The 25,138-nt window shown below is 52.0% G+C and overlaps 1 protein-coding gene across 2 annotated transcripts; it reads left to right on the forward strand.

The window, feature by feature from the left end:
• Window positions 1-1,084: 1,084 nt before the first annotated feature.
• On the forward strand, window positions 1,085-25,138 carry Ephb4 (EPH receptor B4). 2 transcript variants are annotated; one of them, XM_038345511.2, is made up of 17 exons: window positions 1,085-1,611; window positions 5,257-5,327; window positions 5,464-5,751; window positions 9,106-9,502; window positions 12,233-12,388; window positions 13,247-13,579; window positions 15,348-15,499; window positions 16,096-16,261; window positions 17,698-17,800; window positions 18,122-18,186; window positions 18,289-18,402; window positions 19,403-19,650; window positions 20,409-20,624; window positions 21,437-21,586; window positions 22,676-22,869; window positions 22,999-23,154; window positions 24,125-25,138. In XM_038345511.2, exons 1-17 carry the CDS (start codon window positions 1,560-1,562, stop codon window positions 24,252-24,254), a joined length of 2,991 nt encoding a protein of 996 aa, XP_038201439.1. In that variant the 5' UTR covers window positions 1,085-1,559; the 3' UTR covers window positions 24,255-25,138. The 2 variants fall into 2 exon arrangements, with proteins under 2 accessions (XP_038201439.1, XP_038201440.1); XM_038345512.2 differs by having other exon boundaries at window positions 15,375-15,499.

A 25,138-nucleotide genomic window follows, 5' to 3' on the forward strand; every position in this document is an offset into this window, starting at 1 on the left:
ATGAGAGGAAGAACCCTCCCAGTCATCCCGAGGGCCCCCAGAAGCCAGACAGGAAACAGCCTCAGGAAAGAGCCACAGCGGTCTCCACCCCCGCCCTGGAGGTCAAGGCTGCGGGCGACGGGGGAGTGTCCCCCTCCCGAGAGAGAGAGAGAGAGAGAGAGAGAGAGAGAGAGAGAGAGAGAGAGAGAGAGAGGGAGAGAGGGAGGGGGGGGGGGGAGGGAGGGAGGGAGGGAGGGAGAGAGAGAGAGAGAGAGAGAGAGAGAGAGAGAGAGAGAGAGAGAGAGAGAGGAGGTGAGAGGAGGTGTCATAGAGATCCCTTGGGATGCCTCACCCTCTCTGACACGCCTACCTTTTATTTACTTTTACTATACTTTGGTCCTCAAACCACTACTTCCACCCTCTCTGCTCTTTTCTCAGCGCTAGGCTGCGCTCACAGTGGGTCTCCAGCACTTAACCTGCACGCTCTGATTGTGTGAGCGCTCGCTCTGGAGGCCTCTGAGCTGGGATTGTTGTTTGGGGCGAGGGGGTGTGTGTGCGGCGGTGTCCGACGGGCTGTCTTCTATCTCCAAAGCCATAGATTTAACCCTGTCCACCCAAGTGCAATCCCCCGCTCCAACTAGATGGCAGGGCGCGCATCCAGATGTGGAATCTCAGGACCCGCTGCAAGGTCAAAGCAGGCTTTGTGTGTGGGGGGTGCGCATTTACACATCTGTAAGGCCTGCTGGGTTCAAGCCTACCCGGAAGGTTCCTAGGCTCCGGCCCCCCAACACGCACAATCGGGTAGCACGCATGGGTCACCCAACACCCCTGGACAGACCCTGAGTTACACGCATGCCGCCCCTCCCCCTCTTGCAAACTTTCTCCTAACTTCCCGACTGGCTCAGTTCGGGGGCGCCCCCCCTCATGAATTATTCAGTAACATAGAGCCAATCAGCTCCCCCGCTTCCCCCCCCCCCCCCCGACACCGTCGAAGCCTGGGCTCCAGGGTGTAGGGAGATGGGGAGGGCGACGCTGGCTCGGGACTGTCTCCGCCTTCCGTGCGCCCCTCCCTCCTCGGCCAGGCGCCTCCCGGCCCAGTCTCAGCCCAGCCCCGGCCCAGCCTGTCTCCCTCCCTCCTGCTCGGTCCCCACTTTGGCTTCCACCCTCCTCTACCGCGATCCGCGCACTCAGCTCGGCAGCGCGTGAGCCACCAACCACTCCAGGGAGCGAGAGAGACCGCGAGCAATCGGCCCACCCCAGTCAGCCAGGGCGGGACCCCCGAAGCCCCGGAGGGACCCCTAACTCTCAGCCACGTCCCGATCTCCGCCCGCCCAGCGACGGCCACTGCCAGGACGTCCCCCCTCAAGACTGGCCTCCCCGCGCGCGCGCGCTGCGGCGGGGACGTGGGGGCCGCACCTGAGCACGGGTGCCCGGCGCGCCCGCATGGGCCATCGCTGAGAGGCCCCCGACGGAAAGTCCCAGCAGCAGAGTCGGGGTGCATCCGCCCAAGGGAGGGTCAGACCTGGGGGGGCCAGGGCCCCCCAAACTCGGATCGTATTCAGCCAAAGTGAGGCGGCGCCATGGAGCTCAGAGCGCTGCTGTGCTGGGCGTCCCTTGCCACCGCTTTAGAAGGTGAGATTACTTGGGGGTGCCCCCCTATTCTTGGGGTTCCCAAAGTTGTGCCTCGGAGTGCAGAAGCTGGTCTCTCCCTATTCCAACTCTGGCACCCCTAAACACTTCGGACCGATAGTGCTAGAACGGGAGGGGGCGGGGGAAGAGGCGGCCTGGCGGGGAGTGGGGTTTTTCTTTTGTTTGGGAAAGAGATGGAGTCGGGAGCTGAGACCGCGGATCTTCCCCTACCCAGTCTTCTAAACTCTCTGTCCTGACGCCAAAGGCCCTTGGCAGCCTTCCTTTTCCTGCCCACCCTAATATTCAAAACTACCCGAAAGTTTCTATCCATCCTCCACCTCTGGCCAAACTCCGGGGAAAAGTTCCTGGAGGGGCACTTGCAGACTGGGCAGACCCCAGCTAGGCCATAAAACGACCCCCACGGCCAAATCCCAGCATTCACACCTGGCTCCTACAACCCCACACCCTAGTTACGGTGGCCCCATCTGCAGCCCCACTCAAACGCCAAAGGCTAGCCAGGCGGCTGACCTCGTGCAGGTCCCCCCCCCACACTTTTTTTGTTTTCCTCCAGCCTGTACTCCAACCTTTTGAATGCCATTTAGTCCTAAACTTTTCCCAAGCCCATGGCTTTCTTCCAGCTGTGCAAGCCCGCAGAAACTGCCTAACGCTGCCTTGTGTTGCCCTAATTCACCCCAGCTGGCCACCTCCTAGTCGGCCTCAGATTTCTGGGGCTTTTTTTTTCCTCCCTATATTCTTCTCCAAATGCCTCTTGAAGATCTGTGGGCCTCTCACTTCTCATTCCCCCTTGGGGCTGCTCAGGACCTGTAAAACCCCCCTTCCCTGCTTCCCTAATCTCCTTTCAATGAATTTGGCTCCCCCACAACCTCCCTTGCTGCTTAGAATCAAAGGGGTATATGAGGAGTGGGCTACGGGAAAGGGGAGGGGAGTTGCCGAAGGGAAGGATTCAAAGGCACTTGGAGAATCCTGCTCCCTCTAGGCTGGGCAGTGCTGTTCTGGCTGATCAAAGTGTGAGAATGGGGAGGGGGTGAGGGAAGGCTTTGGGGCCCCTGGAGAGGAGGAAGTCAAACGGGCAGAAAATCCGTGAAGTGTGTCGGGAGGGAAAGAAAGATGCCAACAGGAAATGCCCCTTCTCACGTGTGTTATCTGGGTGTTTCTCAAGCCTTCCCGCCACCTGTGCCAAGGGCATTGATTATACTGTCCTGTTCACTTTTAATGGCCTTGCTTGAGCCAGATCTCCCCTCCCCGCCCCATTTATACAAATGGAAAGACCGGAGCTTTAGAAATGTTGAGTAGTTTATCATCCAAGGCCACGTCCCCCACCTCAGGTGTAAACTGAGAGGCCATCCCGGGGGACCTGGAAAGGGAGTTGAGCAACCGAGGTGGGATGGAGGTGAGGGTGGGTAGGGAGCCCAGAGGCTGTAGTGAACTGGGGGTGAAGTGGTCTGAGATCGTGAAAGTGAGTCTGAGCTCAGCTCAGCAGGCTGAAGAGCAAGCCTGTAGCACAGACAGTGTGTAAATTGGAGACAGGAAAACACTATCCAGGCTGGAACAATGGAGGGTGGAGTGTTAGGCCTCTATCCACCCCCTTCCCAGAACCCTGGCATCCTGTCCCCTATGTGTTCTGCTGGCTCCTGCCACCCACTGAGGGCCCCTAGGCTTCGCCTTCAGCTGGTCGGGTTTCTGCCTGCCCCTGCACCCATGGACATCACTGGGAGCTTTGAGGCCGAACCTCATCCACCTATCTTCCCGTCACCCCTTTTCTCTTGCAGCCCCAAAGGGGAGGGCGGGACCTGGTCCCAGGTGTTCTGCTGGCTCCCCTGGGGGCCCACTCTCAATACCCTAATGTGGTTCCCTGACTTCTGCCTCCCCCCCCCCACACACACACCCCAGGTTGCCCTAACTGCTTCAGGGAATTCCCCAACCCTCCCTTCCCTCTTGTATTGCCAGAGGCTGCTGCACTTCTCCTAATCCCCTACTCGCTGACCCCTCCCCACAAGTGATCCCAGAGCCCTGTCAGGTGTGTTCATAACCCCCACTCCCCCCAACACCCCTAAAATCCCCTCCTTTCTTTTTCCTAACCAACTCCAGATGTGGTGAGGCCTCTGCAGGAGCCGGGGTGGTAACCCAAGAGTCCAGGCTTCCAGAACTTACTCCTCAGATGGCTGCAAAAGGGGGCGGTGCTGTGCCTCAGGCTAGGGCACCACCTTGAAGGAGAACTGGGGTGTCTGGTGGGAAAAGGGGGTGGGGCCCGGGAAGAGGACTAGAGTTGGGACGCAAGCCAATTTTGGCACGAAGGAGAGGGAGTGAGGAACCTATAGGGAACCATGGCCTGGGCCAGCAGCCCTTTGCCCCAAGGGGCAAGGCCCAGCCGGGGATGTCCTGGTTTTTGTTTTTAAACAAGATTTCATGTCATTCATAACAGCTACAAACTCACTATGTAGAGCCTGGTCTCGAACTCTTGGTCTTTCTGTCTCCACCTCCCAAATCTTGGGATTACAGAAATGTGCTACCATGCCCAGTGTTCGTTTCTTTTCTTTTCTTTTCCTTTCTTTTCTTTTTCGTTTCTTCTTCCCTCCCTCCCTCTCCCCCCCCTCTTCTTTTTTTTGGTTTTTTTGTTTTTGTCTTTTGAGACAGGGTTTCTCTGTATACTGGGTTGGCCTCGAACTCACAGAGATCCATCTGCCTCTGCCTCTGCTGGGATTAAAGGCCTGGTTAACCGACGCTCTTTTTGTGATGCTGGGGATGAAGAACACTAAACAAGGAGCTCTACCGCTGAGCCGCACCACCAACCCTTCTGGCAAATGCTGAGGTCCAGCCCAAGAGCTACCTTCTTCAGACTTCCTGAGTGGTGGACTTCTAGCACGGGTCCCCCTCATCCTGCTGGGCAGTCCTGCTGGGCTCAGCCTCCCGGGAAGCCTAGATCTCAGAATCCCTAGGGGCAGACCAGTGTCTACTGACTGCTGCTAGTGGAGCTGGCGCTGGGAGCAGGAGGCATGAATCTAAGGGTAGTGGGATGGTGATCCATCAGGGAATGGTGCCTCCAAGCTTAACAACCTGCTTTGGATCCTCAGCACGCGTGTGCACATAATCAGACAGACAGACACACACACACACAGGTAAATGTGATTTTCTTTATGTGGGGAAGTGCAAAGAGAGAAAAATTTAAAAGTTTTCTTTTTCTTTTTCTTTTTTTTTGTTCTTCGAGACAGTGTTACTCTGTAGCTTTGGAACTAACTCTTGTAGACCAGGCTGACCTCGAACTCACAGAGATCCGCCTGCCACTGCCTCCCGAGTGCTGGGATTAAAGGCGTGCACCACCACCGCCCTGTTAAGAGTTTTCTTGTGCCCGGCACTTGTGTGGCAGTCGGAGGACAACTTGTAAGAGTTGGTTCTCTCCTTCCACCCTGCGGGTCCCCAAAATCAAACTCAGGTCTGCAGATTTGGTGGCTAGCATCTTTATCTCCTTGGCCCGAGGAAATAAATTTTGCCACCTCCTTGTATCCCGATTCCACCTTGGAACTAGAAAGATAGCCCACTCCACGCCATTCCTGTTTGTTTCCAGCAATCTGCTGGTCCCACCTCTCTCCCACACCGCACCAAAGGGCTGACTTTGTCTCTCTGTCTTAGAGACCCTGCTGAATACCAAACTGGAAACCGCGGACCTGAAGTGGGTGACTTACCCTCAGACAGAGGGCCAGGTAAGAGTTGGATCTCTGTTGATCCAGGAGGGAAACTGAGGCAGGAGGTTGTAAGGAAACCCTCGAGTGTTGGCTTCCTATAGCCACTCCAACAACTGTGGTTAGAGTCTCTGCCTGACCATCTCTTTCTCTGCAGTGGGAGGAGCTGAGCGGCCTGGATGAGGAACAGCACAGTGTCCGTACCTATGAAGTGTGCGACATGAAGCGGCCAGGGGGCCAGGCACACTGGCTGCGCACTGGCTGGGTCCCAAGGCGAGGTGCTGTCCACGTGTATGCCACGCTGCGCTTCACCATGATGGAGTGCCTGTCCCTGCCGCGGGCCAGTCGCTCCTGCAAGGAGACATTCACCGTTTTCTACTACGAGAGCGAAGCTGATACCGCCACGGCCCACACGCCAGCCTGGATGGAGAACCCCTACATCAAGGTACGCCCGTGGGCTTCAACAGCCTCTCTAGGGCCTTTGGCAGGGTCGCTGGGGGCTAGAAGCAGCAGGTTTAAGTCTAGGGAAGGAAGAGGACAGGGGCACCGCCTCGCCTGTGTGGGGAGGGCGTGGCCACTCTTACCCGCTGCTCCCTACTCCGTCAGAATCAGGTCCTTCCCGCAGCGCCAGATCAGTGCGCCGCCTCTCGCTGGTGTCTTCCTCCTAGGTCCTCCACACAAACCCCTCCCTTCTTCTTGTTCCCTTTCTTCCTTTTGTCTTTGAGACAAAGTCTCAGGTAGTCCAGGCTGGCATCAAATTCGATAGGCAGCTGAGGATGGCCTTGAACTCCTGATCCCCTTGTCTTCGCCTCCCGAGTGCTGGGGTTATACGTGTAGCTGACTTTTTAATGAGTTGGTCTGTTCTTTGTTGTCTTTTGAGACAGTCTCCCTATGGCTGCCTTGGAACTCTGTAGACCAGACTGGCTTTGGACTCAGAGAGGTCCACCGGCCTCTGCCTCCCAAACACTGGGTTTAAAGGCGTTCGCCACTATGCCCTTTAAAAAAAAAATAAAAAAAAGAAAAAGATTTTTAAATTTTATGTGCATGAGTGTTTTGTTCCAGTGTATATCTGTATATCACGTGTATCCTGGAACTGGAATTACTGATAGCTGTGAACTGCCATGTAGGTCCTGGGAATCGAACCCAAGTCCTCTATAAGAACAACAGGTGCTCTGAACCACCGAGCCATCTGTCTAGTTGTCTTGTCTTGTAAATTCCAGTTTCCAGTACCAGCCACACCTTGCCTCCCTAAAAGCTGAGGTATTGCTGTCCTGTCCCAGCTGGCCTTGAAAATGCTGGACGCAAAGTGATCCTCGGATTCAGCCCCTCCAATGTGCTAGCCCAGAACAGGGTTGCGGGTTACCTAAGCTTTGAGGGTACAAGAAACCCCAGCAAGCCTCCCACACCTGATCCTCCTGCCTCTACCTCCAAAGTGTTGGGATTGTAGGTGGATGGCACCATACTTGACAGGTTTCAAAATTTGTACGTGTATGTATGTGTGTGTGTATATATGTGTGTGTGTGTGTGTATGCTTGTGTGTATGTACATATGTGGGTTTTGTTTATTTATTTATTTATTGGGTGCATGCCTGGCTGTGCCACAGGGCAAGAATGGAGGGTAGTCAGAAGACAGCTAGCAGGAGTGGACCTCTCTTTCTCGGGACTGGGGATGGAGCTCAGACCATTTTTCTTGGTGGCAATATGTTTACCTCCCAAGCCAGCTTACCAACCTCTTGTTCTTGTTGTTTTTATTTTCTTGGTGGCAATCCCTTTACCTCCCAAACAATCTTATGAACCTCTTGTTGTTGTTGTTGTTGTTAGTTTTAAATTTTTTATTAGGGGGCTGGAGAGATGGCTCAGCCATTAACAGCACTGGCTGCTCTTCCAGAGGACCCAGGTTCTCAGTTCCCAGCACCTACATGGTAGCTCACTACTGTCTGTAACTCCCAAGATCTGGCACCCTCACACAGATGTGCATGCAGGCAAAACACCAATGCACATGAATAAAAATAAAAAATATATAATTTTAAATTAGATTTATTAATTTTATTTTGTATGTGTAAAAGTTTGCTTGCGTATATTTATGTGCGCCATGGTGGATGTGTTTGGTGCCTGAGGAGGACTGAAGAGGGTGTTGGATGCTTGGAGCTGGAGTTAAAGATGGTTGTGAGCCACCCTGTGGGTGTTGGGCATTGGGTCTCCTGTTAATGACGGCTCTTAACTTCTGAGCTCTTTTCCAAACTTCATGGTTTTTGGTTTTTTTCCCTTTCCTTTCTTTTTGTCTCTTTTTTCTTTTCTTTTTCCCTTTCTTTTCTTTCCCCCCTCTCTCTTTCTCTCTCTGTTTTTTGTTTTGTTTTTCGTTTTTTGAGATACAGTCTCTCTCACTATGTAGATTATGCTAGCCTTGAACTCAGAGCTCTGTCTTCCTGCCTCTTGGAAGGAGGGATAAGGCATGCGCCAGCATGTCCAGGTTTGTTTCGTTAAGATTTTTTTTAAAGGATTTATTTATTTTTATTTTGTGCCTGTGAGTGTTTGTCTGCACGTACGCCTGGTGCCCACAGAGGCCAGAAGAGGACATCATATGTCTTGGCACTGGAATTAGAGATAGTTGTGATCTACCGTGTGGGTGTTAAGAATCGAACTTGGGTCCTCTTCAAGAGCAGCAAGTACCCATGACTGCTGAGCCAGCTCTCTAGCCTCTGTTTGGTTTTTAAGATGAGTTCTCATGTATAGCTCAGGCTGGCCTCAGATTCTCTTATCTAGCCAAGGGTTACCAGAAACTCCTGGTTCTCCTGCCCCAAGCGCCCCAGGACTGGGATTGCAGGTGTGTTAGAGATTGACCCCAGGGCCTCCTCCATGCTAGGTAGCCTTCTACCAACTGAGCTACATCCGCCCCGGAAGACGAATTTTTATAAATCTCCACCCAGCATCAGCTGTTGATTTCCCATGGGATGTCAGCATCTGGAGTGACCTATGCGTCCAGAGCCGACGTCTGTCCTTGTCCTGGCTTCTGCTCCACTGTCATCTGCCTGTCACGTCTGTGGCTCTTCTGTTCCTCCTTGGAGCTGAGGTCACGGTGCTAGATACCATGAATATTCATAGGACAAATGAATGATGGGTTAATTGCGACAGGACAGAGTCGGAAGCAGCATAGCTCAGAGGATTGATGGACAGCTAAAGAGTGCATATTGGGCTGCAGAGTATCTCAGTAGAGTGTTTGCTTGACAGTCACAAGTCCTGGGCTGCACCCGGAGCGTTGCATAAATAAGTAGTGACACCTTCCTGTCATCCTGGCGCTTGGGAGGTAGAGGCAGGAGGAGCAGAAGTGCAGGGTCATCCTTGGCTACACAGCAAGTTTGAGACCAGCCTGGACTACATACATACATACATACAAGAGACCATGTATGCCGGGTGGTGGTGGTGCACGCCTTTAATCCCAGCACTCAAGGAGGCAGAGGCAGATGGATCTTTGTGAGTTCAAGGCCAGCCGGGTCTGCAGAGTGAGTTCTAGGACAGCCAGGGCTACAGGAGATATACAGAGAAACCTGTGTATACACACACACACAGAGAAAGAGAGAGAGAGAGAGAGAGAGAGAGAGAGAGAGAGAGAGAGAGAGAGAGAGAGAGAGAGAGAGAGAGAGAGAGAGAGAGAGAAAATGTATGTATGTATATATGTATTACATATCATAGAAGAAAGGAAGAAGGTTCTCGACCAGGAGCTGAGATCACTGAAGGGCTCTGTGAAGATAGTCTACGGGATCCAGGAATCGGACAGTGGTGAATCTGGCTTCTCTTGACAGGTGGACACGGTGGCTGCCGAGCATCTGACCCGGAAGCGCCCAGGGGCTGAAGCAACGGGGAAAGTTAACATCAAGACGCTTCGCCTGGGTCCACTCAGCAAAGCGGGCTTCTACCTGGCTTTCCAGGACCAAGGAGCCTGCATGGCCCTGCTCTCCCTGCACCTCTTCTACAAGAAGTGCTCCCGGCTGACCATGAACTTAACCTACTTCCCAGAGACCGTGCCTCGGGAGCTCGTGGTGCCCGTGGCCGGTAGCTGTGTGGCTAATGCTGTCCCTACCGCCAGCCCCAGCCCCAGCCTCTACTGCCGGGAAGATGGCCAGTGGGCTGAGCAGCCCATTACCGGCTGCAGCTGCGCGGCCGGGTACGAGGCTGCCGAGGGCAACAAAGTATGCCGAGGTGAGAATGGGACCTCCCGTGAAGCTTTCCTGTCTCGCGTGGGGCTGTCATGCGGCTCATCCTGGTCTCGTCTCTTTTTAAGCTTCGGGGCTTTTTTTTTTTTTATTTTAAACTTCAGGTTTTATTCTTAGTGTGGTAGGAAATAGTGCTTAAAATTTTGATAATTCCGTTGATTGATGGGTTGGTTGGTTGGGTGGGTGGTTGGGAGGCTGTAGGGGTCAGAGGACAACTTGCGGGAATCCATGCCCCTCTCATCCACCATGTGGGTCCCGGGGACCAGACCTATCATCGGGCTTGGCAGCAGACACCCGCATCCAGCCCTTAAGATCCCCCATTCTGAGCACACCCTACTTCCTGGACACTCAGTTACTGGAGCTGGGAAAGAAGCTCAAGCCAGGGTCCCAGCTCTTCCTCTTGACCGGTCGACTAACCCAGCCCACCCCCCAGCCTTCCTCCTCTGCTTTCTGGACACCATCTGGAGGCGGGCCTGGGAGGTCCGACTACCGCTGAGCAGCTGGAACACCTCTGTGGGCTGAGGAAAAGGACTTCTTTATGATCTCCATTCTATTTGTTGGGAGTTTCCTCCCATTTATTGCGCATCCTATAGGCAATGTCCTCAGCCTTTTAGTTGATTTTTGGTGGTGGTGATTTGGTTTTGGTTTCGTTGTAATGTATTTATTATTTTTTTTTTGTTTTTTTTTTGTTTGTTTGTTTGTTTTTTCGAGACAGGGTTTCCCTGTAGTTTCTAGAGCCTGTCCTGGAACTAGCTCTTGTAGACCAGGCTGGCCTCGAACTCAGAGATCCGCCTGCCTCTGCCTCCCGAGTGCTGGGATTAAAGGCGTGCGCCACCACCGCCCGGCTATTATTTTTTAAATGTAGGTTCTGGTCATTCAAACTCAGGTCCTCATATTCGCTTACTCATTTGTTTGTTTGGTTTTGTTTAGAGATTTGCCTATTCTGTGTGTGTGTGTGTGTGTGTGTGTGTGTGTGTGTTGGGGAGGGTGACTTGTGCTGCCAAGGCACTTGTGTGGTCAGAGGTCAGAGGCCAACTTGCAGGCATTCGATCACATCACAAGTGGCAAGTGCCTTCACCCCTTGAGCCAGCTCGCAGTCCCGTAAATGACTTTATTTTCACAAATGTCCAACTAAAATTAGCCAGTCATTGCGTTCGGAATGTTGGCAAGGTCCCAGCCTTTGGATTGGGATCTGAGGTTTTACAGAGCATCCTAAAAACAGGACTCTACAGAGTCGGTTCTGGGTGCAGCAACAAGCTGAAACATTGTCTCTGCTCACGACTTCAGCGGTCCGGAGATCCTAAGGCCAGCCACTGCTTCTCCTGGTGTTTTGTTTGTTTGCGTTTTTTTTAAATTTTTGACCTGAGATAAGGTTTTCATTTATAGTGAAGGCTGCCTTCCAACTCTGTGGATTCTCCTGCCTTAACCTCCTGAGGGGATTGCCATGCCTAGCCTATACCTTGTTTTATTTTATTTTGTCTAATAATTTTAAAAGATTTATATTTTAAATTATGTGTATACATATAGTTACGCGTAGGTGAGGTATCAGATAACCCTGGAGCAGGAGTTTCAGACTGCTGGGAACTGAACTCAGGTCCTCTGCAAGAGCAACAAATGCTCTTAACCTCTGAGCCATCTCTCTAGTCCCTGGATTTCGTTTTTAAGAAACAGGGTCTTCCTATGTAGCCCAGGCTGGCCTTGAACTTGCAGTCTTTCTCTTGCCTCTGGCTTCAAAGTACTCAAATTACAGGATGGGACAAAATGTCCAAGTTTACCAGCTTGTATTTTGGTAAAGGAGAAAAGTATATGGTGCCGCTCACACGCACTTTCTTGATGCTTTACGTGGATTTTGGATCTCCTGCTTTCTGTATCAATCCTATGTGTTGGGCAGTGTGTATTCAGAATTATCTTGACGGCTGAGACTTTGGTAGAGTGCTGGCCTGGCAGGCACAGAGCCATGGCTTCCATCCCCTCCACACAGTAAACTGGATGTGTGGTGCACATCTGCCTGTAATCCCAGCATGTGGGAGGCAGAGACAGACAGATCAGAGGTTCAAGGTCACCCTCAGCAGTGCATGGAGTTTGAGGTCAGGCTCGGATGTATAAGATGCTGTCTTTAAGTTAATTAAAATCATGAGAGGGCTTCACCAGACTGCCAACATTAGGGTTGGGAAGGGTAAGGAGTGGTCCCCCTTTTCCTCTTACTGGCCGGGTCCCTCATTCATTCCTTAGTTCTGTGTGCAGGCTTGGTTTTTGCCTTGGAGTTGGGAGATTCTTTTTAAAGCTTTTAAATATTTTCACATGTTCTGTCTGTGTGTATGTCTGAAGGCCAGAAGAGGGCACCAGACCTCATTACAGATGGCTGTGAGCCACCATGTGGTTGCTGGGAATTGAACTCAGGACCTCTGGAAGAGCAGGCAATGCTCTTAACTGCTGAGCCATCTCTCCAGTCCCGCTTTTAAATATTTTCCAAACTTCATTTTATGTGTATGTATGTTTTGCCTGCATGGATGTCTGTGTACTGTGTGTGTGCCTGATGCCTTCGGAGGTCCGGAGCGGGCACTGGATCCCCTGGAATGTTGGCTGTAAGGCACCATGTGGTTGCTGGGAGCTGAACCCAGGTCCCGTGGAAGAGCAGCCAGTGTTCTTAACCGTTGAGCCATCTCTCTAGCCCCAGGGTGTTGTTTCTGATAGACACGTGTGCTCTCTCCTTCAGCCTGTGGCCAGGGCACCTTCAAGCCTCAAGTAGGAGAGGAGCCGTGCCAGCCATGCCCAGCCAACAGCCACTCTAATAACATCGGCTCCACTGTCTGCCTGTGCCGTATTGGGTATTATCGGGCCCGGTCGGACCCGCGGAGTTCACCTTGCACTAGTAAGTTTCCGTTGTCCTGGGGTGAAGGACATTGGTCCATTTGGGGGAGAGTTGTGAACTCCTGGAGCAGGCTTCCCCCATGGTCTCTGATCTAGTTTTCCATTCCTGTGATCAGACACCCAGATAAGACACACTTTAGGAGAGGCGGGAGTTGATTCAGCTCAATTCCAGATCCTAATCCATCAGTGTGGGTCTTCAGGGCAGGAACAGCTAGCCACATATGCACAGTGGAGAACAGAGAGAGGAATGTGCCCGTGCTCGCTTATACTGACTGCTCAGATCGATTCCTACACACACATACACACACACACACACACACACACACACACACACACACACATATATTACATTATACATTATACATATATACATATATATTATGTATACAATATTCTGTCTGTATGTATGCCTGCAGGCCAGAAGAGGGCACCAGCTATTACCGATGGTTGTGAGCCATCATATGGTTGCTGGGAATTGAACTCAGAACCTTTGGAAGAGCAGGCAATGCTCTTAACCTCTGAGCCATCTCTCCAGCCCCCGAGTCCTCCACTCTTACACAGTTCTGGGACCCCTGCCTAGGGAATGATTCCGCCCACAGTGGGCTGGGCCCTTCCCTCCCCTCCCGTAGCACACAACTTAATCAAGACACGTCCATAGGCCAACTCAATGCAGACAGTCCCTCATGGAGACTTTTCCCAGGTGATTTTAGGTTGTGTCGAGTTGTCAAAGCTAACCCATCACAGCCCCCATGCTTCCCAGCCTCAATCTCACCTTGAACATTTCAGGTTAGTGAGACTGTCTGTCCTTTAGGGTGGTCCCCTCCTACCCTCTTCCTGATTCTCTTTTTTTTCCCCATAGCCCCACCCTCTGCTCCAAGAAGTGTGGTTCCGCATCTGAACGGTTCCTCCCTGCAGCTGGAATGGAGTGCCCCCCTTGAGTCCGGAGGCCGAGAAGACCTCACTTACGCCGTCCGCTGCCGAGAGTGCCGTGCTGGGGGCTCCTGCTTGCCCTGTGGGGGCGATCTGACCTTTGACCCTGGCCCTCGGGACCTGGTTGAGCCCTGGGTGGTAGTCCGAGGGCTGCGTCCTGATGTCACCTATACCTTTGAGGTCGCTGCTCTGAATGGCGTGTCTGCCTTAGCCTCGGGACCAGTTCCGTTTGAGCCTGTCAATGTCACCACTGACCGTGAGGGTAAGAATAGGGACGTGTGGGAGAGATGTTGAGCATGCAGAAGGCCCTGGTTAAATAGATCTGCCTCGGCACATAAACCAGCATAGGAAGTGGAAGCAGGAACATCAGAAGGTCAAGGTTGTCCTTAGCTAATCTGAGCGATCCACCGGCAGAAGATCACGACTTTAAGAAGTGATGTGTTCGTGTGGCAATGCCGTGATGACGCTGTCTGTGCAGCTGCTGTGCTCTAATAAATCTGAAAGGGGAAAAGGAAGAAGGGTGACATACTTACAATCCCAGTACTCAGGAGACGGAGACAGGGAAATCAGTGGCTCCAGGCCCGTCTGAGCTACTTGAGACTGTCTCAAAGAGAGAGAAAGTATATCTTGATAGAAAGAAATCATGGCCAAGCCAGGCAGTGGTGGTGCACATCTTTAATCCCAGCACTCCAAAAGCAGGTGGATTTCTGAATCCTAGGACAGCCAGGGCTACCCAATGAAACCCTGTCTTAGAAAACCAAAACCAACCAAACAGGAGAGAGACCATGGCTAAAAGAAAGCATTTAATTTGTGGCTCATAGTTCCGGAGGGATAGAGTCCATGGTCATTGTGGCATGAAGCGTGGCGGTAAGGCAGCGATGGCACCGGAGAAGCAGCTGAGAGCTCACATCTTGATTCATAAGCACGAGGCAGAGGAAGAGAACTAAACTAACTAGAATTGGCTTGGGATTTTGAAACTTCAAAGCCCACCCCCAGTGGGCTCCAACAGGGCCGCACATTCTAATCCTTCCGAAGCACTTCCACCAGCTGGGAACCAAACATTAACATATATGAGCCCGCGCGGGGACCAGTCACATTCCTATGACCACAGAGAGAGGGAGTCAGGAATTCAGGGGGATGGGCTGAGAGATGTCAGAAGGCTGAGGGTAAAGGGGATCAAAAGGAGTGTGTGTGTGTGTGTGTGTGTGTGTGTGTGTGTACACGTGTGTGTACATGTGCACATATGCACCATAGGCCTAAGGCTGGCTCAGGTGAGTTCCTTCATCAGTCTCCACTGATTTGGCTGATCTAGCTAGCCAGCCTGCTGGGGTATCCCCCTGTCTCTGCCTCTGTGCTCTGAAATACAGGTAACTGAGATGTCTGTCCAGCATCTAACTGGGTGCCAGGGATCCACACTCCTGGACTACGCAATTTGCTTAGTGGGCCACCTTCCCAGCTCCACAGTTATTGTTCTTTTACCATTTTTGTTTGTTTGTTTTTGTATTTGTCTTTGTTTTTCGAGACAGGATTTCTCTGTGTAACAGTCCTGGCTGTTTTTGAAACTCTCTTTGCAAACCAGGCTGGCCTTGAACTCACAGAGCTCCGCCTGCCTCTTCCTTCTAAGTGCTGGGATCAAAGGCATGCGCCACCATTACTGTGCTCGGAAATTTTTTAAAAGATGTATTTATTTCTATGTTTGTGAGAGCAACATGTGACGAGGTGCCCAAGGAGGCCAGAAGAGGGTGTTGGGTCCCTTGGCCCTGCAGTTATTGGCTGCTGTGAGCTACTGTTGGGGGCTGGGAACTGAACCTGGGTCCTCTGCAAGAGCAGTAAGAAGAACTTTTAATCACTGAACCATCTCTAGCTTCTCCGAAGGAATTCCTGTAAAAACTGGAAGAGGAAACTAGTTCTAGCTGGTGGAGGTAGAATGTGCTGGGCCCTTGACTGCATCTCCCAGCATCTTGGGAGGGGGGGCGGGAGGCGTGGGTAGGGGAAGAACTGGAGAAAGGAATTGCTGGACTTTGCAGTAGGGCACGCTGGGTTTCTTTCTCCTGCAGTGCCTCCTGCAGTGTCTGATATCCGGGTGACCCGGTCATCACCCAGCAGCCTGATCCTGTCCTGGGATGTCCCCAGAGCACCCAGTGGGGCTGTGCTGGACTACGAGGTCAAGTATCATGAGAAGGTGAGACCAGTCTCGGCCCCAGGTGGAGGGAGTACTGGGTGTTGGTTCAGCTGGGATACCTGATTGGGAGACGTCAGTTTCAGATTGACTTTATTAACTGTACAACCATGCAGCCAGTCCCTGGCTCTCTCTGGGCCTCAAGTTATCCTCATCTGTAAAATAGTCATTATACTGCCAGGCAAAGAGGACTGCTGCAAAGGGTTATCAGAGTGGCTCAGCAGTAGAATGCTCATCTAGAGTCCGCAGTGGGGAGCTGAGGGGCGTGGTTCAGTAGTAGAGCCCCTGCCTAGAATCCCCCAGTGAGGGGCTGGGGTGTGGCTCAGTAGTGGAGCCCCTGCCGAGAATCCCCCAGTGAGGGGCTGGGGTGTGGCTCAGTGGTAGAGCCCCTGCCTAGAATCCCCCAGTGAGGGGCTGGGGTGTGACTCAGTGGTAGAGCACCTGCCTAGAATCCCCCAGTGAGGGGCTGGGGTGTGGCTCAGTGGTGCAAAGCTGCTAGAAGGATTAGTGATGCCACACAATGGGATAAAGTGGGAAGGAACAAAATCAGCAGAGAAGGGTGAATATCTCATGACCCATTCCTTCCGCTTCCTCGACAGGGTGCAGAGGGCCCCAGCAGTGTACGTTTCCTGAAGACGTCAGAAAACCGAGCTGAGCTCCTGGGGCTGAAGCGGGGAGCCAGCTACCTGGTCCAGGTACGCGCACGCTCCGAGGCCGGCTATGGCCCCTTCGGCCAAGAGCATCACAGTCAGACACAACTGGATGGTAAGTTTGGGGATTCGTTCGGGTGGGAACTGGGATCGTTGCCACCCTCCCGCCCTGACCAGGCAGGTCTGAGCTCAGTGTCCCCAAAGTCCTTTCCTTCAGTGCTAAGGTCTGGTCAGCAAAGATGGCATAGTCCAGAGAGTAGAGAAACTAAATCCAACCCTTGACTGTGAAGTCTTCAGGGCTGTTTGTTCTTAGCAGTAGGTTGACTCGTGAGTCCCGTTCTTTCTTCCAAGAAGATGAGAAAAATCATCCACCCTTTATCCTAGAATTCTGAGGTAAAATAAGGTAGCTTGTGCTTTTAACATGTTAGACCCATGATTTTCCAAGCTCTGAAGCTCACTATGTAGACCAGGCTGGCCTCAAACTCACTTAGAACCCTTTGCCTCTGCCTCCCCAGTGCTGGGATTGAAGGTGTGCGCCACCACACCTCACTAACGCCAGACATTTTTTAAGCCCCTCATTCCTTCCTATCTCCCTTCGTGTTTTTTGAGATAGGGTCTTGCTGGGTGGCCATGGAAATGTTCTAGAACTCGCAAGGCTGGGCTCAAGGTTTTAGCAGTTCTCCTGCTTCTGCCTCCCAAGTGCTGGGGATTGCAGGAGCGGATCAGCATGCTTGGCCTGCCTCTATGTCTGTGCACTGTGTATCTGCAGTACACATGAAGGCCAGAAGTGGGCGCTGGATCCCTGGGAGCTGGAGTTACAGATATTTGAGCTCCCCCATGTGGATGCTGGGAAATGAACCCAGGTCCTCTAGACGAGCCCACTGGTGCTCCTAAGCCGCTGAACAATCTCTCGGCCCTTGTTTCTTTCTTCTAGAGACAAGGGTCTCATTGTATGGCACAGGCAGGGCTTTAACTTGGCAATCCCCATGCCTCAGCCTCTTAAATGATGGGGTCCCAGGTGTGGCCCATCACTATTATTGTATTATTAGTCACTCATTTATTTATTATTTTCTGAGACAGGGTTTCACTATAGCTTTGGCTGTTCTGGAACTCACTCTGTAGACCAAGCTGGCCTTGTATTTACAGAGATTCAACTGCCTCTGCCTCCTGAGTGCTGGGATTAAAGGCACATGCCACTGCTGCCTGGCTGAGCATTTTTTTCTTAGAGGACACCAGAACATAAAACAAAATCAACGTGTCCCTGGCCGGGGAGATGGCTCAGTCAGTAATGCACCTGCCGTGAATGCATGAGGACACACATACAGGTCGTGTGTGATGCCCTCCAAATGCGTATGCAGCGCGTGAATGAACAAACATACACATCCCAACCAAAATTCCCCCAACATCTCTGGCCAAACAAAGCTTGGACACTTTCTCCGTGTCCTCAGTCTGAGCTCACTGCTCACTCGGCTTGTCATACTGGGCTGGGGTCTGCTCTCAGGAGGTAGGGAATCAGGGACTCTGGGCTTTACCTGACCTCTTCTCCTGCAGAGAGTGAGAGCTGGCGGGAGCAGCTGGCCCTGATTGCAGGAACTGCCGTTGTGGGCGTGGTTCTGGTCCTGGTGGTGGTTGTCATTGCTGTCCTCTGTCTCAGGTAAAGACGTTGGCCTATAAACTCCCTGTGGGTCGGTGCCTACCCACACAACCTAGAGCGGTGGTTCTCAGCCTCCCCAACGCTGCGACCCTTTAATACAGTTCCTCATGTGGTGGTGACCCCCAACCATAACTTTTTTCTTTGCTACTTCATAACTGTAATTTTGTTACTGTTATGAATGGTAATAAATGTCTGTGTTTTCTGATGGTTTTAGGCGACCCCCCCCTCACTTCCCCACTGGCCAGTTAGAGTCTCATTCTCTGTGGACCTACAGAGAAATAGAGCTCACTTTGTTCTTTCCTTCTTTTCTCCCGGTTATAGGAAACAGAGCAATGGGAGGGAGGCTGAGTACGCGGACAAACACGGGCAGTATCTCATCGGGCACGGTATGTGGGCCACAGCAGGGGGAAAGGAGCTGGGACCTAACAGGACATTACAGTCCAGAGGAATTGGCTTCCTGGTTAATGGGATCCCGTGTGACTCCTTAGGTACAAAGGTCTACATTGATCCCTTTACTTATGAAGACCCTAATGAGGCAGTGAGGGAATTTGCCAAAGAGATCGATGTCTCCTATGTGAAGATTGAAGAGGTGATTGGTGCAGGTAAGAGGAGCAAATTGGGGCACTGGGGAGCTGGCTCGGTTGGTAGAGCGCCTGCCGTGCACACGTGAGAACCCGCATTTGATGCCCAGGCTGACATGAAATACCTAGGGACAGTGGCACATGCCTGTAATCGCAGCTCGGGGGGTGGGAGAGGGGGGTGGACGGGACAGGATGGACAGACGGACAGGTGGATCGCCAGTGCTCATTGACCAGCCAGCCTAGCCAAACCGATGAGCTCTGGGTTCAATGAGAGACCTTTACTCAAAAACTAAGGAGGGAAGCCGGGCGGTGGTGGTGCACGCCTTTAATCCCAGCACTCGGGAGGCAGAGGCAGGCGGATCTCTGTGAGTTCGAGGCCAGCCTGGTCTACAAGAGCTAGTTCCAGGACAGGCTCTAAAAAAAGCTGCAGAGAAACCCTGTCTCGAAAAACAAAAAAAAAAAAAAAAAAAAAAAAAAAAAACTAAGGAGGATTGCTGGGTGCGGTGTCACGTGTCACACATCTTTAATCTCAGACCTTGCGTGGCCTCAGAGGCAGCCCACTCGCCGGGTTTGAGGCCAGCCTGGTCTACATAGCAAGTTCTAGACTGGCCAGGGCTACAAGATGGCTCAGAGGATAAAGGTGACTGCAGCCAAGGATGATGGTGGCCTGTGTATGACACCCAAGGAGGAGAGAACTGATTACTGAAATTGTCCTGACCTTCACACATTTGTACATGCACACACGCACGCTCATACAACCATAAAATATAAATTAAAAAGAAAGAAAAGACAGAGGTAGAAGAAATATCAGGTGTTGACTTATGGTCTCTATCAACCTCTGTCCTCCACATGCATACATACATACACACACAGGAACCTGTGTAACCAAGCACGCGCACACACACACACACACACACACACACGACGCACTCACGCACACAGGAAGGCAGAAGCCTAGACAACGGAAATGAAACAGACAGGTCAGGATGGGAGGAGAACTGACTCTGTGTTCTTGCTGAAGGTGAGTTTGGCGAGGTGTGCCGGGGTCGGCTGAAGGCACCAGGGAAGAAGGAGAGCTGCGTGGCCATCAAGACCCTGAAGGGTGGCTACACGGAGCGGCAGAGGCGTGAGTTCCTGAGCGAGGCCTCCATCATGGGCCAGTTTGAGCATCCCAACATCATCCGCCTCGAGGGTGTGGTCACCAACAGCGTGCCAGTCATGATCCTCACTGAATTCATGGAGAACGGAGCCCTGGACTCCTTCCTCCGGGTGAGCCACCCTACCCCCTTTCACAACCACTATGCACTGTTTGGTGGGGAGGAGGGGACAGCGAGAGCTGGACTCCAAAATCAGGACAAAGCAGAATTCATGCCTGCAATCCTAGCACTGGAGAAACTGAGGCAGGAGGCTTGTGAGTTTAAGCCAGCCTGGGGATACAAAGCCAATTCTAGGCTAGCTGAGACTAAATCATATAGCAAAACTCTACCTTCAAAAAAAAGTTAATAGTTTCAAACATGAAAAAAAAACCATACCAGATCTTCAACAGTGATTCATTTATTTGATTCATTTTTGTACATAACTGGAGAGTCAGACCAAGGTACATGTCCTCTATTGCTGAGCTATGCACTCAGCCTCTTATTGACGGACTCTAGGCAGGGGCTCTACCACTGAGCCACACCCCAGCCAAAATAAATAAAACAAAAACCAGGAGGCACGGTGGTTCATACCTGTAATCTCAGAGTTTGGGATATTGATATAGGATTACCATAAATTCTGGTCCATCCAGGACTAAAAGCAAGGCTTTGTCTCCAAGATGCAAAAACCAAAATATAAGGTAATATGAGAAACTGTGTTAGGGTGTTAGAATATCCAGAATTTAGTAAGTAGGACTGCCTGAGAGAACTGAGCTGCCTTCTAGGTGGGCTGAGATGGGTATTCGAGTGACAGGCGCGGTGAACGGAGTGGCGAGGAGGGTAAATTGTGGGTGATTTATCCTAAATAAGCCTTTCTCCCTTTCTCTTCTTCAGCTGAACGACGGGCAGTTCACGGTCATCCAGCTGGTGGGTATGCTGAGGGGGATTGCCTCAGGCATGCGGTACCTGGCTGAGATGAGCTACGTCCACCGAGATCTGGCCGCTCGTAACATCCTGGTCAACAGCAACCTAGTCTGCAAGGTCTCCGACTTTGGCCTCTCCAGATTCTTGGAGGAAAACTCTTCTGACCCCACCTACACAAGCTCCCTGGTGAGCCTGGGGCCAGGGGTCCCAGCTAAGCATTCCAGCCCCAGGGGAAGGTGGTCGGAGAAACAGCAAGTATTAGCAGCGTTGGGCCCGGGAGAGAATGCAGGTGTAGGCTGTAGGGAAATCAGCTTCCGACGTGTAGGAAAAAAAAACAGGTGTGGAGATAGGAGATTGGAGGCCTGGAAGGAAATGAGACCAACAGTTAGGGGCTGAGGAAAGAAAGTCGTGTGATGGAAGCCAGCCTGGGCTACCTAGGTGTATGGATCCTATCTCAGAAAGGGAAAAGATGTGGAGGTGTGTGCCTGTCATCCCAGCCTGGGGAGGTGGGAGCTGGAGGCGAGCTAGGGCCATGTGAGGCTCTGTTCCTAGAAATCATCTCGGGATAAGCGTCTTCGTCTTTTCCTAGGGCTCTGATAAAATACGCTGACAAAGATACCCTTAGACAGGGTTATTTGGAACTCAGTTCAAGGGACAGCCAGGGTGTGGTGACCAAGCCGAGGCAGGCAGGAACTGGAAGTGGCTGGTTACACTGCACCCACAGTCAAGACACAGAGAACAAGAAAGGAAGGCCTGTTCTTAGCTCCCTTTGTCCTGTTGATTCAGTCCAGGACCCATGCCAGGAAATGGCACTACCTGCTTTTAGGCTGGGTCCTCCCACCTTGTTTAACCCCATTAAGATAATTCCTCTCAGGCGCTGCTACGGGCTCATCTCTGAAGGTTCTAGATTCCGACAAAGCGGGCAATGCTGTCCATCATGGGAAGATACTCCTGGGTCCTGCTGGTGCCTGGGTTCACCTTTCCTCCTCCTTCCACAGGGAGGAAAGATTCCCATCCGGTGGACCGCCCCTGAGGCCATTGCCTTTAGGAAGTTCACCTCTGCCAGCGATGCCTGGAGCTACGGGATCGTCATGTGGGAGGTCATGTCTTTTGGGGAACGGCCCTACTGGGACATGAGCAACCAGGACGTGAGTGTTCCACGATCATACCGAGAGTCTTACCTGGGATACAGGAGAGGGGGATGGGGTCCCCAGACTCTTCTCCACCAATGTTGGGGATAGCGGGGTGACACAAAGAGGAAGTGATATTTACATCCAAGAGCTGGCTGAAGGGACTAGGACAATGACTCATTAAGTACAGTGCCTGCCATTGCAGGGACAAGGACCCAAGTTCAGATCCCTAGCACCCACATAAAAGCCAAATTCATAGGCGCTCATCCATGACCCCATTGTACGGGGGTGTTGAAGACAGGCAGATCAGGGGGACTTATTGGCCCACCAGCATAGATTCAGAGAGACATTGTCGAAACATTGTCTCAGGGAAGATGGCTCAGTGGGTAACGTGCTTGTAATGCAAGCATGAGGATCAGAACTCAGATCCCCAGCACTCATCAACGTCAGGTAGGTGTGGGAGCCTGCCTGTGATCCCAGCACTTGGGAGGTGATCAGGAGATCCTGATCAAGCTAGACTGGGATAATTAGCTCTGGGTTCACGGGAGAGATCCTGCCTCCGTATATAAGGTGGAGTGTGATTGAGGAAGACGGCTGATGTTCTCTGGTTATTACATGCAGCATGCACACATACACACGTGCATGTGGCTTGGGTTTAGTCCCTAGAACCAACACAGTGGGAGGAAAAAACTGATTCCTTCAAATTGTCCTTTGACCTCTACATTTGTGCTACTGAGTGCACACACACACACCGCACGCACGCACGCACCCTGCTTCCACAACTAAGTAAATAGATAAAAGCAATAAAGAATGAAGTAAGCTGGAGAGCCGTGGAGGAAGACACCCTTTATTGGCCTCCATATGCACGCATACACGTGAACAAACACACAGAGTTGGACTTGGATGTAGCGTTGCTAGATTTGGGGATGGATGGTGAGCAGGGTTGGAAGGTTACACTCTGGACTGAAGCCTGGGAGCTACCGGTGTGGGGTGGTGGTGCTTTGTCAGCCACGGCCAACTTCCCCCTACCTAGGAGTCATCTGTGGTTCCCAGCCCAACACCAGATTCTCTCAGATCTTCACCTCCTCCTTCTCCTTATCACCGCAGGTGATCAATGCCATCGAACAGGACTACCGGCTGCCCCCTCCCCCAGACTGCCCCACCTCCCTCCACCAGCTCATGTTGGACTGTTGGCAGAAGGACCGGAATGCCCGGCCCCGCTTCCCCCAGGTGGTCAGCGCTCTGGACAAGATGATCCGGAATCCTGCTAGCCTCAAAATTGTGGCCAGGGAGAATGGAGGGTGAGGATCCCAGAGAACAGCCCCGTCCCCCCACACCTCTGACTGTGTTGGTCTTCCCAAAGCCCTCTAGTGTGGTAGCTGTCCAACTTAGCGTTTGTCTCCATCTTTATCCTCCCACCCCACCCCCAGGGCCTCACATCCACTCCTGGACCAACGGCAACCTCACTACTCTGCCTTTGGCTCTGTGGGTGAGTGGCTTCGAGCCATCAAGATGGGAAGATACGAGGAAAGTTTTGCAGCAGCTGGGTTCGGCTCCTTTGAGGTGGTCAGCCAGATCTCTGCAGAGTAAGTGGGAAGGGCGCAGCACTCCGATGGTGCCTGGGGACACTGGGTCCAGCCTCAGGGACCGACTCTTAGATTGGTGGTCCAGCACCATGCCCAGGGCTGCACACCAAACAAATCATGACTGACGTTGAGACCTCGGATTCTCCCAGATAGCAAAGCCCTGCTGGTGTTCGTCCTGGCGCCTTCTCAGCCCTGGGCCATCTCTCTTCCCATCCCCGGCCTGTATCTATCTTTGTGCTTCTATCTACATTCCAAACCCGGCTCTCACATTAATGTGTCAACTCCGGTTCTCTTTTCCCACCCATAAAAGGAGAAGACGGGACTGAGATCTGGAAATCCCTTCCCAGCTTTGATCTTAAATGGTTTTATGATTCTATCAACTCCCAAATAACTGTTCTCTTGCCTGTCTGTACTTGGAACATCTCCTTTCTCTCCTCTCTGATTCTCTCCCAAGGCCTTTGCTTATTCCAGCTTTGGATGTGGTGGGGGGAAAGGCATAGACTTACGTAGTCGGAGGTGGTGGCCTACCAGTATAGCACTGTTCTCCCAGCTCCTTGAGAGGCTGAGGCAGGAGGATTTTTCATTTGAGGCTCATATGGCCTACATATCAATACCTTGTCCTCAACTTACCAAATAAAATATGTAAAATTAAAAAAAAAACTTTCAGAAGATGCCTGGCCAGGCAGGTCCCCATCTCTCCTTAACATCTTCCTTGAGCCAAAGCCCCCCCCACTTGATGCCCTAGTTCTCTTTCTTTTGGCTCCTTTCCTTATTTCTTTCTCTTCTAAAGCAGTTTCTGAAGCCTCTTTCCCCTAATTTCTCTTAGGCTTTTCTCTTTCTGTCCTCTTTGGCAGCTGTGAAGTAGAGGCTTGGTGCCTAAATTCTGCCTAGCAGCTCCTGACATCACCACCCTATGGGCTTCCTGATTGGCCGGTCCCTAAACTCAGCCAGCCTTCTGTTTTTCCTGCAGGGACCTTCTCCGTATTGGAGTCACTCTAGCAGGACACCAGAAGAAAATCTTGGCCAGTGTGCAGCATATGAAGTCCCAAGCTAAGCCAGGAGCCCCTGGTGGTACAGGAGGGCCGGCCCAGCAGTTCTGACCTCCCAGGCCTCACCACGCCAGAGACATGGCCTCCCCTTCTGGGACATGCTCTGGGACATGAGTCCCAGAGCTGCGTGGGGACTCATAGAGACGCCCCCTCCACCCCCATCACAGCCTCCCATTGGATTGCACTTTGAACTGAGGGGGTTGGGAGTTGGTAATCTTTGAGACCCAGGATTTGGGGAGCTGTGCCATATGGGATGGTAAGAGTTATCTGTGCCCTCCAGGCGGGGAACCCCAAACTCAGAGTGAGTCTTTCCCTCAAGCCTGGGCAAAAAAAAAAAATCCCTTATCTTCCATCTTCCCAGAGGGCTCACTCCCCAAGTGCCTTCCACTTCAGTGGGCAAGTTCCTGCAGACCAAAGAGAAAGGGTGACCAGCCTGCCAACTTGGGAGTGGGGAATGTCCCAGGAGGCAGGAAGGGGCTGTCAAGACCCAGTGATGTAATCATTGGATTTTGATGTCCCAACTTGCTGCTGTCACCACCAAAGGCAATCATTTTCCCCTTGTGAATGCCCCTCCCCTCACCTGCCTTCATATTGAAGGTTCTGGATTTTTACTGTTTTTATTTTGTATTTCTCCTCCTTTCTCTCCCCTTTGTCCAGATTTTGTGTGTTGACGGGTACCTGTTTCCACCTTCCTGTTGGGAACAAGGACCCATTGATATGTTCTAGAACAGTGCCTTGGAAATGCCACAGCCCCAGACAGTTCCTTTCCCCTTCCCTCCCTCCAGAACCCTCAAGCTGTATCCATGAGTGGAGGGGAGGGAGGGAGGTGGTAAAGGGGGCTGTTCAACAGAGGCAGACGGTGGTGCTTGGAAGGGGGTTCTTAAATTATATTTAAAAAGAAAATTTTTGTATAAATAAAAGAAAATGGGATATGT

The sequence above is a fragment of the Arvicola amphibius genome, chromosome 10 (assembly GCF_903992535.2).
Source record: "Arvicola amphibius chromosome 10, mArvAmp1.2, whole genome shotgun sequence".
Lineage (NCBI taxonomy): Eukaryota > Metazoa > Chordata > Mammalia > Rodentia > Cricetidae > Arvicola > Arvicola amphibius.